This window comes from Wasmannia auropunctata, unplaced genomic scaffold (assembly GCF_000956235.1).
Source record: "Wasmannia auropunctata unplaced genomic scaffold, wasmannia.A_1.0 LD334185.1, whole genome shotgun sequence".
In the NCBI taxonomy this organism is placed as follows: Eukaryota; Metazoa; Arthropoda; class Insecta; order Hymenoptera; family Formicidae; genus Wasmannia; species Wasmannia auropunctata.
The window spans coordinates 26,051-43,577 of NW_012028705.1; the positions used below are offsets into that span (position 1 = coordinate 26,051).

Here is a 17,527-nt window from a genome sequence, read left to right on the forward strand (position 1 = left end):
CGCAGACTCCGACTGCTCCGGAGATGATTGTCTCAGTAAGGACATAACGGTGACGTTTACCTGCGCGTATCGTCTTTTGTCCTTTTGCTACAATTACCGACGTCTAGACACAACCACTGTTACTCTACGAAATGACAATTACCTGGCAATAGAATCGTCTCATTGACCGTTTCTCTCGGTTAAACGACCAACGTTCCAGTCCTTGGACTGCCATAACGTTCTTACCGTAGCCTCTTTCCGTATATGCGCGTGACAAAGTTAAGAATTCGTTTCCGATTCTATATAAAAATTATTTTCATAAAAAATATCGAATTCGGCAGGATTGATGAGTATGAATCTTATATCAATGTCAACGTTATATCGGTTTCGAGTTTTATTTCTGAACATGAGCTGTAATAAATTTTGTAAATATTTGTCAAAATTATATTTATTATATTATTAAATTATTTTACATTATTTTTTGAAGACACACTATTTGAGAATTATGTAACTAATACTTGAAACGCAGACGATTGCGGGATTTACGATGGCGTGAAAATCGTCGATAGATTAAAAAAATCGCTCGATAATATCCGAGGAGAAAATCGCACCCATCTTTTAACGGTTACACGGCAATACCTGTGTCGACGTTAACGCACTCACGTTATATCCTTACCGAGATGACGATCGTGAGGTTCTGCGTAGAGGAGGCAGCACACACAGAGGTGCGCCTTTTTCTCCCTTTTCCGGAGCCCCTCTGTACTTTACCACCCCCTTTCCTCCACGCGCCACGCTGGCGAGGAGAGAACTTCTCTCTCTTTCCTCCCCGATTGTTACCGACTCCGTTTCTCGCCCTTCGCCCTCCCTACCAACCTTTCACCGGGCACGACTCTGGCTTAATGGCTGACAGGGCTATCGGGTTTCTGCAGAAGCGTAAAAGATCTTCGAGGAAAGGCGCGGAAAGAGCGATAGGCGCTGCCTTCGTCACTCTTTCTCTCTCTCTCTCTCTCCCCCTCTCTCTCCTGCTCCCTTGTACGCACTCTTTCCTGTTTGCCGGTGCATACACCCTTACCACGAGTAAACGAGAAACCGACGAATCGTACATACCGTAGCTTGTAGAGACTGGGTTCCCGTGTGTCAGCTGACTCATACAATTCCAATACTTAAGATAAACGCGCACGTCTCGTATTTCTCGCGCAATTTAATCCGTCCATCGTTGCGTTATCCTCGGGGGACAAGGGAGAGGCTGGCTTTTCTTATAATATCATTCTCGATATCGATCATTAATTCCTCCATTGATAGAAACTACTCTGAGATCCCATGTGAATACAAGGTTACAGAAATATCCAGGAGTACAAAGTAATTTGTGTACTACGTAATCCCTTTTTCTTCATACCGCATTTAAGATTACCGTAATTACCTTTAGGTAATTTGCTTTCAAGAATTAATCCAATACATTTGACATTTATAAATGACATTACATTTACTGAAGATGATTAAAGATTGGACAATTTATATCTACGTTCGAAATGTACTCAATATAATCTAAAGAAATTTACACATAGCGCGTTCTGCAAGCACGCTGGCGTACATCGCGTTACAAGAAACGGGCAGACAAGTAAAAAAGGGAACCTGGAAGGATCTTGCTACTCATCAGCCTGTTGCAGGCCCACCCCCGCGGATGGTATGGTGTATATAAAAAACTACGAGGGTTGCACCCCTCGACGGCGAGTATATACGTATCGACAATCTGTACAATCGCGTGCTGGTAGATAACGTGGCGCTAATTGATTATAATAAGCGATGAGGAAGGAAAGGCGGAAGCAAGGCTGGGGTTGAGAACCGTAGATTGCATCGAGGGGTTGAAACCGCGTTTAAATGGCCATGCAATAGTTAAGTTGTTACTTCCGGTGTTGTGCAGGGAGTCTCAATTCATCATATCTATCTTTGATGACCCATTATTTCATCAATTTAATGAAAACAATCTTTGCAAATAGTGGAGAGTTGTTTAACAAATATTTCTTGAATGTTATAAAACTGTAACAAAGCAATATTACTTAAATATGTTTAGAATGTTTAGATAACAATTAAGATATCATGTTTAAATAACAAATTTGCTCTTCTATCTCTAGATTCTATAAATAATTTTAAGTTCAAAAGACAGTGACAGCAATAATAATCATATTAAGCTAATAATTTACAACAGCAAATATACTTTGAAGATAAATTTTATTCTAGCATCTGCAATAGTTGACAGAACAAAGTAGAAAGGATAGAAAGGCAAACGGGAGACACCCGGTGCTGACAGCGGGGGCGTTCGATAATTTATCGTCTTCATTTGCCCGCGTCCATATTTATTGCGTCGTTATGAACAATACGGCGCCTATTAAACGAAATACGTCTGACCTCACTGCGCGGACGCACAATCGAATTAATGCTCGGGCTCGCGCGATCATGTCCAATAATAAGCTTAATAAATATTGATTGTTTAATTAATGTATAATCGACCGCGTGGGATACAGCCTGCGCGCTATCGGCAGTCAATTTGTCCGCCCACTGACGCAGCACGAATTTATTAACGGTTTATTTTCTGCGTTCATGCGTAGCTTTCGACTGTTTTAATTATCTCTGCCGCCACAAATAACAGAGACACATTTTTCAAAAAGAATGGGATTTTCCATCCTTTCATACGGCATGGCCAATTTAGATCTTGGTTAGGTCCATTAACCGGACATGCAGGAGAAAAAGAAAGTTTTTACTATTGAACTTACACTTATTGTCAGACCTTTTTTTCGTAATATTATATGCTTTCACTTTCATTTTTTAGGGTGAAATTTTTTCTTTCATCTTTCTCTACCTTCCCAAAAAATGTTATATCAAAACACATTTTAGGACAAAACGACTCTTTCTCTTTAACTGAAAAATTCAAAATAGATTTATTGAAAGTAAGCCGAAAGTAATTTATCTTTTAGTTTTTAGAGTAAAAAAATATAGAAATAAGAAGCTAAAACAGTTATCTGTCGCAAAAATGTTTTTCGAAAACCTTTTTTTATGAAGATTGATTGCAATCTCGGTCAACAAATAACAGATAGGTAAATTATATCTGTACATATGTCACAATAAACTGCGGCTAACAATATCGTCTTAAGAAAAGATGTGTTGAAGTATAATGTGGATACTGTGAAGAAATGCGAGAACCGGCCTCGGCATTACATATTGTGCACCACACGAAATCAAACGTGCACCGAGCGGGCACTATCGCTGATCGAGTAGCTGCGGTGGGGAGGGGGGGAAGAGAGAGATTAATCGTTAATGCAATAATTATACGTTCACGAGGCAATTGCGCGGCTTCGCGAAAGGGGAGCAGCTCCGTGCCAGAAAAACGGTGAAAAACGCTCCGTCTTCTGTGGGAACGGCCGTCCCATTAATGGAATCACCAATTGCAGAGTTATTGGTTAAATTGCTAATTGCTAGCCTCTTTCTTTGGTTCCCTTTCTAGCGCCGCGTATAACGACAATTGCGCCGACACCCACCCGTCGATCAACGCCATTTTCATAAATAACGTCTCGTCTCTTCGTTGACCGTACAATTTCTCATGGCTTCATCTCCGCGGTGCTCCCTTAATTTTCGGAGTGTGGGCGAGCGAATTAATCTCTCCGCGATCGAATCGGAGCTGTTTGCCTGTTCTCTAGGAGAGGGAGCAAGAACGGTGGACGGAAGTCGTTCACGAGTCGTGAGAAATGCGCACCGGCCGAGGGAGAAAACATCTCGCCGAGTCCGTTCGCATCGCGAAAGGGGAGTCGCGAATCCGTTGCTCGGTTCTTCGTACGCGGATGCGCTCATCTTCAGCCCACGATCCTTCATTCTTAGAAAGGATCGCTGTACTTGTTTTCATTTCCACTTACGCGATTAGACTTCTCACGATGTATGCATGATGTATCATAACTGGCGCTTCACACGAATGTGCGTATTTTTATGCAAGATACTTAAAAGTTATTTTTCTATTGTATACGTCATTCCAAATTTTGTTAAACAGTCTATTAAAATTAAAGTTGCGATTTATAATTCCGAGAGAATATTAATTAGGGAGCATGATTTATTATAAGTTGAGATTTATTATAATTGCTTCGCGAATGTAATAAAAAATATCTGATAAAATTTTCCAAGTCGCGTAATGCAAATATCTTTTAGCCGTTATTGCGAATATTTTTGCGAACGTCTGCTAAGGAACAATATGATCAAATAGAGAGAAGTCAATATCGCAGTCAGCATTCCAGTGGAATTAGCATACTCCGCTTGCGAGACATTCACGGTGGATACGAACGATAAAAATCTGAAAATCCTCAAGAAATCCCATCGCAGAATTTGAATTTGCTCTGTCTAGCTGCGATCGTGACGCATGAATCCTGAAGAGCTCGAAAGGAAGGGCTTCTCTATATTCAAAGGAAAACTCGTTTCATCCCTCCGATTCGAATAACAAAGTGAACTAGTTAGATCGAGATATAAAGAGCGGAACAGTTTTTCAGCATCAAACATTTGTTTTTCTTTAAACAATAGAAGTACATTTTAGTAATTATCAGTTCGATTTATCAAACTTATTCTTAATTCATTGATTATTATTATGAATAGCAAAATAAAAATGTAGCCGTAAGCTTTAAAGTGAAATGTCTGATAACTTAATTTTATCTTAAGGAAAAAATTAAGAAATCTTATAAAAAATATCAATAAAACTAATAAAAATTATCATTTTTTAATAATTAATTTGTAATTATAAGATTGTTAAATGTTGATATGTTTTTAAAAGTAAAATTTACAAATAAAGAACAAGAGAGAAAAATAAAAAACAAAAGAGAAAAATGAGAAGTTACAGACAACTAAAAATCAGATTTTTGCCATTAATACGTGACCGACGTGACAATTGGTCCACGTTTTGAACCATAAGGTGTGAAGAATAGAACTTCCTTCGGGGAAGTTGGAAAAGTGTTTTGACATTCAAAAGCGATTTTCCACGGTCGCTTCGGCCGAACGATTTGAATAACAAAGTCACCAAGAAGACGTACTATCGTTTGTGCCCGCATGACTGAACAGACGAGTTTATCGTAAGAATCGTTTGCATGCCAAGCGAAGTCGATCCTTCCCTTCAGGATTTCCATTGTCATCGAACTTCGTCGTTTGCTTTGAGTCAAGACGCGAACGCAAAGGTGATCCTTCCCAAACGTTAAAGCTACTGACCTTTCGATCGACCGTTTTTAGTTACGGAACTTGAAAACAATAACTGTAATATCGACTTATTTGTGAGAAACAATTATTAGTATTTAACGCGTATTAATAATTGATACTATATATATTTATGTATATATCAATTTTTATAAAGTTTTTGATGCAATCGAAACAAAATCATTATAGCATAAAAGAATATTTAAAAACTGAAAAATTCAATTTTTTTACTATTCGCAAGAGGCGACATCGTTAGACGTTCACAACTAATTAACCGAATGAAATAAGTATTGTGACGGTTTGCTCTCTCTTTGATTTCACAGATCAAAGCGACGTTAGCGTCTGTGACTTCTTTGACTTGTAATTAATGGCAGCTGACATCATTTCGTTATGAAAATAAAAAGCTCATGCTGGCGAATTAGAAAGTATGATGAGTAACGTGACCGCTCGAAAGATCTCGGAGAAGTTCGCGTTAAAAGAATCCCTGGTCTAGCCATATCGGTCGAACAGGTGTGCAGGTACGATGCGAGAATAAATGATTAGAATCTCGATTAGCATCCGCGGATCATATTAATCGCGGTTGCATTACTAAGCGGTTGCATCCGCTCGAGTACGATTTCGTAATCGGACACGTATCGGCTTCGAGCACTGTGCCTCGACTCGCTTTGACGGCTTAATAAGAGATAATTGCGCCTCAGTATAAAGCGCAGTATTCGCATGAATGATCCACCATCGATAATCGAGTGAGCGACAAATCATTTTTTAAATTAACATTGACGTATCACTCATTTGTTAAGGAATTTATAATAGTGACTATAAAACTTTTCCGTAATCAAAACGTTGTTATACAAGTTTGGTTTTACCGGTATATAAGTTAGACTCAAATTCATCTCAGGCTAGATTTGAAGAATCGTAATGAATCGTATTAAAAATTACGTTCCGAGTGCGTATGATTTATTTTACATTCTCCCGGATATCTCTTCAAAATTTGACAAAATCGAAGACGGACGTACAATTATTTCTTTCATGAGAGCCACTGACTATCGCGAAATGACACGAATAATAAATGCCGCGGTACGTACGACGTTTCGTCGGCAGTTTCATCGTTCCTGACATGGTGATTCGCAGGGAAGCGCAAAAAAGAAGACAAGGAGGAGTCGATGTGGTGGCCGCGGGGCGAACGGTCGCGAAATGCGTTCGGAAGATGCGGAGGTAAAGGAGAAAAATGGAGCGGGTGGCGGCGGTGGTGGTAGTGGCGCTAGGCGATCGGAAGTGTGTCAAATTACAGAGGTCCGCGATATTAATGACTCCTAATGACATGCCCCCCTCCTGACTGCAGCGACCGGTGCCTACCGACCGACACAAGGAGAGAATACGGTTTCTCCCCACTAAGCCGCTCGCCCGGGCCCGCTCGCGAAGGTTGGGGGCCCCCGCGCTGTTCGCCGCGTCGAGCCGGTGGACCCGATTCACGGAATCGGCATTAAAAATGCAATTACTAATTGACGGAGGCTAATAGCAATAAGACAAACAACGGACTAAATGCTATAAAGTAAAACACAGGTCGGCGACGGTGTCCTTCACCCTATCCCGCTCGCTCTCAGGCGGCCAGGTCCTATCGGATCTCCGTCCTCGCCCCTTCGTACCTCGCTTCTATTTACCGATCATCTCTCTTTTTTTTTCTTTTTTCGTTCGACTTGTCCGCTCTCTTTTCGTTGTGATACTTCTACGAGGAGCTACGTTCGCGGAGGGGCGCGAGCCCCTGTTTACGACCGGTTCGGCATTTCCGAGAGGCCGGTCCAACTGCGAATTTTTTGTCAGCTAACTCTACACCTTTGTTAGTTTCTGTCCATTCGCCCGTTTTATTTTACGCGAGGATCGTCTCTTGGCGTCGTCCATCGACGACTTCGAGTTTCGACTCGAGAATCATGTTTTTTTTGACAGTCACATACTTCGTTTCTCTCATAATTAACACATTACTGACCTAGATGTATCAGCTCGTCTTTTGTTGCCCGAACGTTATTGACTGGTGACAAGTTCACACTCACTGTTTAGAGAGGCATATGGTTTAGATCATTGTGCAAGGATGTTAGCTTAAAATTAAGGCTGGTATTCATAGTTCGTTCTTATTTCAAGACCGTCTTAAGTAAAGTCTTGAGATACTAATACAGTTCTGATTTGGTTATGATATTTTAAAATTGTACTTGAGACGATCTTAAATGTAAGAACCAACTTATGAATACCGGCCGTAAAGTTTTCATTATAGAATCTGTGATCGTGTTTAGCTTTCATTTTTTGTCGGTTTATTTTTTCTTGATCTTTTGTACATTATAAACAAAACTTTATGAAAAATAGCCAGCAACTGATGTTAATTTTTGCATGAAATATTTTGTCAACGATGTAGTAACTAGTCTTAATAAATAATATAAATTAGTTATAATGTACAAATATGTAGCACATAAAATATGATATTGTTCTTAAGAACAATATATAATACTTCTGTCAATATTATTTTTAAATGTAATAACAGATTAATATTGGCAGCTATAAAAAAAGATATTGCGACCGCCATGTACTGATAATTATAAGCATATTCGTAGGATTGCGTTATTACGCACATCAAATGAGTTTCTCAGTTTTGCAGATGCAGCCGTTTGGCGGCATTTGTTACGTTCTGTCATCTCCCTCATTATCGCGCTTTCTGCGAACAACGATACACGCCATGTCAGATCTCGTGACGCGTGACACCCTTCGAGTTTGCCCCGTCGTTCTCGAAACGCACGTTCATGGAATTAATGATTCTCCTTATTAGATCTATTATATAAAAGTTTGTTTTGCCAAACACGCAAGAATCTGAAGGACTGATCGTTTTTTTAGATTATAACAGTGCATTTATATTATACTAACTGCGATTTAGTACTTTTATACTCACGTGAAATGTGTGCGTTTTATAATAGAATATATAAATTTTTTAAAATGTAAATTTGCTATAACTGAAAAAAAGGAGTCATCTGTATAAGTTTCCGATGCTATGGAATTAACAGACAAATTACAGAATATATAATATGCCCGATTGCTTCTCTCTAATTTCTATTTGCTGACACAATGGTCACGCAGCTCTAACCGAAACTTTCCCACGATATAATAATAACATTAGAAATTACACGCGCGCTCGATACTTCTCTTTTTATTATGTTTAGTGGGTGTTGCGTGAGACAAGTTGCCATTTGCAATTTTAGCACTTCGAACGCGTCTATAAATCGTTCCGCTTCGTCAAAACCGTAAAAGGGTCCTGAAAAGGATTCTGAATTTTTGTGAAAATCATCGACGATTCAGTCGAACGTCCGAAAAGGGTTTTTAGATATTTCTTAGTGATTCTTTTATGATCCTGACGAAAAATCTCGCAATGGATGCACACGAATAGTTCCCCAAAGTTAAAAAGCCGGTTATGCGCCGCGAAAGAATTCCTCGAGGCAAATGATAAACTGCTGCAGAGCCGGGTAGGCGGCACTTGCCAAACATAATTGGTTTTATGACATATTTTACGTGGAAAAAAATTAGCCGACATCTCCGAATTATGAACCGTTCGCAGATGCAGAAACTCGAGATGCTGTTAATAACACCCACTTCATGGATATTGCTTTTATATTTTAAAGTTATCTTTCCTATATTTTATTTTATAAATTTTTTATTATTTTAATATCACAGACGTTACAAATATTACAATCAAATAATATTCCTTTCAAAAATCTGTTTCCTCACATATCTATAAAAGAGAGTTTTAGATTTCATGAATTAAAATTATATGAACAGATCTAAACAAAATCTTATTATTCCATAATTGAAATCCGATTAGGATTGACGGCTCAAGTGACATTGTTGATTATGATAGCATTTCAGATAAAAGTTCAAAAACTGGCGATGCGGGTTCATTATCACGACACAGCGTACTTTTTTGCACGCATCATTCCATTGCTGTATTATTTCAGTCCCGAAATTTATGTCCATCGTAAATGAAGATTAAACGGCATCGTGCATTAATCGTATCAAGAACGACAAGCAAGCGATGAAACGCTGCAAACTTACCTTGTACGGATTCCGGCGAGGTTGGCTCCTTATCGATTCGGCCGAGCGCGTCGCTACCTGAAACAAAAAGCGCAACCGGGTCCTCGTTAGTGATGCCGTACTATAAACCGATCGGGAAAATCATTCGTTTTCCGTAAGAGATACCGAACATGCACAATACCAAGTACTTTTTGTTTCGATCGAATCGGCAAGCTTTATAGTTCTATCTTAATTACATTAAGGTTACTTATATTCTACTCCTTGCGGATAACGGCGAGCATCCGTAAAGAAATAACAAAGACGAAGACATTGATTTATATTTGCAAGCTGTCTCGTCTTCATTAATTTTATATTAAAATATACATAAGATACATAAGATGATACAAGAAATAATCATTGATAAAAACTCTAATATTCAGATAGATTCAATAATATATTTTTTTATAGCATTCGTTGTTTTGATGAAATTAATAAGAAAGATTAAACTTGGGCTAATGTTCAAATTATGTAAAACGTTTATGTTAAATTTATTTTTTTCTAACTCTGTTAAATATTGTCTCTCAATGCTGTTCAATGTCCGACGGCCGTGTCACGCACACAGTTTCACTCGGCGGAAACCCACATCTGTCCTGATTAAAACCGGGGGTTCAAGACAGCTGAATTGGTCGAGATAGCATCAGAATATGTCGCATTTATCAATCAAGCTGCGGGCCGAATTATGCTAAAATGCGAGCGATCATCGTGACGCATGGCAGGGAGTCGCGAGCCGCCGCAATTTCCCGAAAATAGGGCGACGCGAAGCGCCGTTATCCCGCCGCAAATGCGATCGATCGATATTCAAATAATCTATTTGACGGACCCTTCTCCAAGGAGAACGAGAAAGGGAAGATGGTGGTAATTCGGCGCGAGGATGACCACCGTCCGTCACACGGTGAGAGGGACGAGTTCGTGGGGGTCCGGCAGACCCCAGGGGCGACCACCTACTACCCCCTGGGGGGTCGCAACTCACCCCTGAAACGACTGTATTCAGATAATCCCACCTTTCCTTTTCTCCGTCTTATTTGCCCGCAACGACGACATTTCAATACATGCTCTCGCCGGATAACCCGCCACAAATATGGGCGGATATACGCGTTCGCTATGTGGAAAATAGTAGCGGGAGTAACGACTGCACACGTTAGCACGTAGAAATAAAAGAGATAAGAAAGATTTCACAATCTTGTCTCTCGTTATTTGGATCATCTTACTGAAAGATCAGTGAATTATTCATTATATAATCAATTTTAATATTGATCGGTATAATATGCATTTACGTTTCCATTTAATATGCTTTCCCTTCGTTCTTTAAGATGCGCGCATAATTAATATAACAATTAGAAGTATTTCCTTCGCTCCGTTTTAAATTATGTTTATATATTCCTTAGGAATATATAAACATCGCTCGATCGACGATTTATACATCATTTAAGATATCCAGGTCGACATAAGATAAACAATGCGAGTTCGTTAACGAGACCGTTTTCATTATCGAGAGCGAAGGAGTGAAGGACTGCTCCTAGAAACTAGTACGCAGTTTACATTAAATATAAAGAGCGGCCTTATAAGACGGAGCTCGAGCTTCTCTCATGCACGCGTGTAATAATGCTCGGGGCAATCTTTCTTATAGTTTTGTAGAAAAAAAAGAACCGCAAGAGGGAAGATGCGATGCATAATTCATCAGTAGCGGGGAACGTTCGATCGATTGTTTGACCGATATTGGCGAACATCGATGACAAGATCCTTCCACAAGCGACAACCGCGCGTTTAATCCTATCAATCGTAATTATGCGCATTAATTTTCATGAGCTCTGTCGGCGTATAAAAATCTAGAAAGATATAAGTTTTTCAACATATTTTAGTGTTTATCAAGACAGAGTCTATTCGCGTTCGCGTAACTCTTTTATACAGAAGCCGCGCAAAATTCTCGTTTAATGGTAGACATCAGCGAGCGCGACGATTTATCAAAATGAAATACCGGCTGTCGAAAGGACGCCCACCCATTCCTTTAAATAGGAATGAACGTGGATAAATACGATGCACCTTCGTCGTTCGACGGCTCTCCGGAGGGCCGTAAAGAAGTTACGGTTTGCACATGCACTTTTTGCCCTGTTGCACATATCACGCGAACGACTATGACCCTACTGCCGCTTCTCTTTTCTTCCCTGTTTCCTACCATGCCGTTAGATAAAAATTACGCGTAGTGTTCATCTATTAATCAACGATAATTTTTCACGTTGTAAGACCGATCTCGAGCCAGTCTGTAATCTTCGTAACATTGAGAATCGAATGGTAACTGATAAATTCTTAATACGTTAATCTTCATCTTCTGATGAATTCTTCGATGTAACAATCTTTCACATGCAGCACTAGAAATATGTAAAAATATAGTATAGCATTATTCTATAATATTTTATTCTAAATATAGGAGCATTATTCTAATATACATATACTAGTTAACACTAACACTCTAATCCACACTAACATTAACCCACATTAACATTAACACTCTACAGGTGCTTCACTTTTCGCGTAATTATAAAGTTCCTATTAACTGTTGTATTACACCCATACACATTTGTTTAGAAAATTTATATACTGCCATGTACTGGAAAATGTACTGGAAAATTCACACGAAAAATATCATTATTATACGCACCAAGGTCCGCCATGACCGAATAGGCATACATTATTGTTAAACAAATAAAGTAATTCCGTTTCTTTCTTTCCGTTTCTTCGCTTGCATATCATATGATCAATTCCGATGCACATAACCATTTGCGTTGTCGGTCGAGATTTCCAGACATCAATTCTGAAGTCACGGTGTTGTCGGCCCTCACTTTTTCACTTATTAATTCGACACGTCCGCACCAGCCAGAATCGCGTGTTTGCGGCTACCGTCCCGGATACACCTTGGTATTCATAAAGGGCAGGTTTATATATCTCCCTATATGAAGCGCACATCCATTGGTAGCCCCACTTAACGTATATATATATGTACACGTGACACCTGTGCCGATACTTGAATGCGCGGACAGATGCCCACTCGTCAGGCGCTCGACGTACATACGACCGCGAAGACGGAAGCGTGTCGAGACCGCTATTATCTCGCTATTACAATCTCGTTCCGCCAAAGGCCGGTTATCGATTGAATGAATCGACCTCTTTCCTTTCCTTTAACGCGATCAATTAGATTGCGCCATTAATGAACAATGAATAATTCATGCAAAGATGAGCGCCGATGAGCTTACTTATTAATACAAATTTAAGCAAATTGAATCGAGATTTGAGAGAGTTCGATTAAAAATAATTTCTAAATTTTCAGATCATTTCGATACGACTTTGCCGAAGTTGAATAATCCGTCGATATAAGATCCCGAGGTATTTCTTCGGTTATAATCGATTAATTCATAAAACTCGATCAATCCTACATGTCCACGTAGGTATATACGTGCCATGGACGGAAACGAGATTTTAATATTTAAGCTCGATAGCACGATACAATAAGTATAATAAGCATAGAAGCGACCGCCAGCAGGCGGTTGCAATATTAATGCTGACATTTCGGTGCTTTGCGGTAGTTTAACCGCACTCCGGCCCCTCGCTTTAATGGACGCGGCTTTCCGACAGGGACGCTGTGCACGACTACGCCAATCTCGTCACGTATGGCCATATATTGTAACCGATATATCGATCTTTAAAATAAAATGGACTAGAATACAAATTTATTTGAATTAAGTCTATTACGTATGTTTGTACTAATAAATTATTTATTTGTTTGAGATTCAAAGTTCTTAGTATATTAATAAATTACTCACTTTTAAAGTTCAAAGTTCTTTATATTACATATATGTACATTACATGTACATGCCGATGTAATGATCATACGTCAACTTATGATACGTTAACTTATCAGTTCAATACTTCTCTAATGATTCATAACGTTAATATTTATACATACATTCTATACTTATATTGACTTAAAGAACTGTTCTAGACTTGTATCGACTTAAAGAATTTAAATTTCTTAATATACGTGAACATCGAAACGATGATGTGTACGTTTAAAGAAAATTCTCTAATAGCGATAACATGCATTTGTACATTCTGTACGTAATATTCATTGAAATTCTGTTATGTGTGCCTCTCGCAGCGCATCAAGTACAAAATATCATTCAAAATGCTCTAAATAAATGCCCCAAATAAATGCTTCTCTATGTCTTTAATCGGTCCAGCTTTACCCGATGGATCGTGTGAATTATTGCAAGTGTATTCTCGTGCCGCGTTGTTATATATCGTGACGCGCGCAAAGCAACGAAAGAAGAATCGTCAGCAATTATCTCCGTGGTAAAGAGAATGCCATGTTGTTAGTGACTCGATTTTTCACGGTGTCCTTACGATGATCTGCCTGTGCACTTGATTTTTCCATTTTTTTTTCCTCGGTTCACTGGCTCTGCCCGCCTTTACTCCGCCACGCGAACCACCATGAATACGAGATGCGGCACCTGGATACATCTAGTTTTCGCGTGGCGGCGATCCAGCCCTCTCATCAATTTTTGAGAACCCGCGCTCGGACGATATGTATGCACCGCCACCCCGACGCCGATAACCGATATGGAAACCACGTTCCGGTCGACCGACCAACACCAACGGCTGGTGCCCATATACCCGGACCACCACGGAAAATCATACGCCGTCCTGCAGCGCGCGTGAATAGTGATGAGAAATCGCGGCGAAACATTCGCGCCGGAAGCTGATTGGACGATATGGTGCCCGCTTGTGACCTCAAAATCTTCAATTCAGCGTCGTTATTGGAGAGGAAGATCCGACTGCGAGTATTCTTAACACGAAAGTATGCATCGGCACGGAAAAATACGCTGTGATTGGAAAACATTTTTAAAGATCGAATTTCGCGGACAGTGAAGTATCTACAATGTCGGAAGAAAGGAGAAAAAACCTTGGAAATGCCTACCGCTCGAAAAGGCCTCGCGCAGCAGTTCGCAAAAACGCGATTACATAACTATCAACTTCCATAATACCCGGGCACAGACATACACACACGTCGAAAGAATCACGAGAACAGGTTTTACGCGCGTACCGGAAAAATCCGCGGGTTAGGTGGGACTTTAAATTCGAAACTTTCCGGGCGGAAGAGAAAAGAAACCGGCTGAGAAACGTCGCGGAAAAAGGGGGTGAGAGTGGGAGAGAGGGAGAGTCGGAGGGGCGGCGAAGGAGAAGGAAGTTCGTGTACGCGAGCCGAGACTTTTTCCAATTACAAACGGCGCCATTCGCGAGCTGGTCGGCGGCGATTATTTTTGAAACAAGAATATTCCTCTCCGCCCCGGGACATAATGAGGAAGCGAGAGGCACGGTCGGAGGGCGCGATAATGGCGGCCGTTATGAAGAAATCAACCCACCCCGGCACACAGCCACCCCCGCGTCGCACCCCGCCGGCGAGCCACGCTGGTAACCCACTTGATCTTCCGTTTCCATGGCGACCGCCTTGTCCAACGAACCCCCGCCGACCGAGACCGGCGGGGGTGGCGGTGGTGGTGGTTGCGAACCTTCTCTCTTATTATGAGAGTTGCTCCACCCGGGCGGAAGGGTTGGAACGTCGCTCTTTCTCTTTCTATCTCTATCTCTCTTTTCCTTTTGCGTCCCCCCTCGGCGGCTGGACGCTTTCAGAACGCACATTTAATGATATCTCGGTAAGTCGAAAGTAGAAGCCGTTAAAAACGAGCGTAGTTATGCAAGACACTTTAGTGCTGATGTCTTTTGTACGCGGTTACACCTTAAAAGTATTTTCAAATATAAAGAGTATAGTTTAAAATTCAAATAATACTATAGAAATTTATTTCTGGAAACATACTAATATATCATAATTTTCTAAATTTTAGCTATTGTATGCATTAAATGCTTTACACGTTAATATACATGTAACCCACTTTGAAATTTGATGCAAAAATGAAAATTTTTCTTTCCTAATTGAACTAAATATGTCTACAATAATAAATAATGTACGCAATGCAGAATAAATGCTATCTGCATTTGTTTATAGCATGTGCATTAACCTGTATATAATACAATAACTCAATATAATGTAATAATCATGTAAGGAAGCAATAAAAAAATATCGTTAACACCTGCAAATTACGATACAACCGAACCGTAAGAAACGTAAATGCATTGGTCAATCACGCTTCCGCGAAACGGACAACAGTACTTTCTTCTCCCTCTTTTTTTCTTATTCCTCATCTGCTGTAACGCGGTCGAGCGGTCTACCCACGAGCGTTTTGTGCATAACAACGATAATCTTCTGGCATAAAGTAACCGATTACTCTTTTTCCAAGAATTTGCGTCAATGATCCGTGAGATATCCGTCGTCTAATATTCGTGCGTCTTGAATTCCATGAAACATCAAATGCGCAGGCATCGCGTGCACCGAGCACACTTCTCCACTTCTCAAGACTAAATTAACACAAGTATTCGTAATTATACAATCAGATTACAAATGTATCATTATTGATTACATAATTACATGACACGATGTATATAGGTTAATATAAAATATTATGCCCGTAACACAAAACGCTCGGTTTCACGTTCTTCCTTTCGCGTCCGCGGGCTCCCGAGCCCGTGGAAATAAATGAGACATTCTCGCTTGGAAGAAACTCTCTCTTTATTAAGATTATAACACCAACGAAAAAAAAAACATTTACACAGAGCGGGTTGGGGTACATCTGAACGAATCGACGGCTCGTCTCTAAATCTGACGGCGTTTGACAATGCACAGCTTGTTGTCCAGATAATGTGCCCGTCGATTTTTTCAGCATCACCAGCGGATCGATCTAACACGCATGCCAATGATTCAGTGCGGGCAATCATAGACGTAATACGTTATGTTCTTACGTCTCATAATATTTGCTATTGCGTAATATATAATTGTGCTTAAAATAGCCGCAGCAGATGCATATACTCGATCAATCATCGGCCATGCGATAATCGTTCTTCAATTTAATTCTGCAGAGGAACTGATAGATTCCGAAATAATTGCCGTTCGTCGGATTGTTAGTAACATGAAAAAGGGGGGAAGTTAGCAGGGGGCAAAAAGGGCGGTGCACTCGCGCCCTTGGTAGATGATGGACGGCGGTGCGTAACAACTATCGGGGTATCGCGAGTAAACGAGACGCGTATGGGAGAAAGAGAGAGGAGGATGCGCTCTCGCGCGGGAGAGAAATGATTTGAAATTGATGAGTCTATCGCGACTTAGAAGGGTTGGGGTGTCGCGTGCCACACCTCGAATGCATAAAGGATTCCCGACCCCTTTTTATTGCGCTTCATCCCTCGAGCCGGTCTTCCAAGCGTGTCGTCTTCTCGCAATCTCGCAATCTCACAATCTCGTGTTCCAACGAGGATGGTGCACTCGCGAGTCGGAAACAAAGCAATCGGTAATAGAATTATTATTAGATATAATTGAGTTTCTGATTAAGGTTAATATTCCGTTGATCAATACTGTTAGAATTAGCATTTCATATAGGCTCAAGTCACTTCCGTTGGTCCTGATGAGATTTTTCACGAAAAATTCTGGCAACAATCGATTCGCACGGCATTCTACTTCACATGTATATTACCGTCCTTTCGTTCGAATTACCGTGATAGTGCACAGACATGTCCGTGCCGCGCCCATTTCTTTGCACGTACGCTAGAGAACGAGGAGCCATTAACAGAGACGCATATACCAACATGTCGCCCGTGGGGGTGGTTTTCCATGGACTCGAGGGGGAAAGCACGGACTGTATCCGCGGAAGGAGAAGGGGGAAGAAAAGTGCTTCACGCGGCGAAGTAATGGAGCCGACTTATTCCGCACAGAAACTCCTTGCCTGGGAGCGAGGTGTTCAACGACAAGGACGGCGAGGTATTCGAAGCATCTCATGGTGAGAATTTCGTTCAAACGAAAGATCGATACTGAGGTTGATTCATTTACGAGATGGAAAATTTTGCTTAATTATATTAGTAGTTAAATTTTCTAATATTACAATTGTCAGACGTCTGTAATTCCAATTATAGTACATTATGCTGTAATGGATATTTAAATAATTGGAAGCATGAGTAAATCGTCTTTAACGATGTGATAAAAACGATAACAAGTTTCCCGAGATTACACACTTACGTGGCTAATCCTCGTCATGAAGGAAATTCGACGCGTCACGGTATTCTGATAGCAGCTGTAAAT

The 17,527-nt window shown here is 40.4% G+C and overlaps 1 protein-coding gene across 2 annotated transcripts in view; it reads right to left on the reverse strand.

Annotated features, from left to right (window-relative positions):
• Positions 1 to 17,527, reverse strand: part of LOC105459531 (POU domain, class 2, transcription factor 1-like) — a 118,724-nt gene that overhangs the window by 17,673 nt on the left and 83,524 nt on the right. For both annotated transcript variants that reach the window (XM_011705651.1, XM_011705650.1), the window contains exon 4: positions 9,280 to 9,336. In XM_011705651.1, coding sequence (XP_011703953.1) covers positions 9,280 to 9,336 — 57 coding nt within the window. The remainder of the gene's footprint in view (positions 1 to 9,279; positions 9,337 to 17,527) is intronic.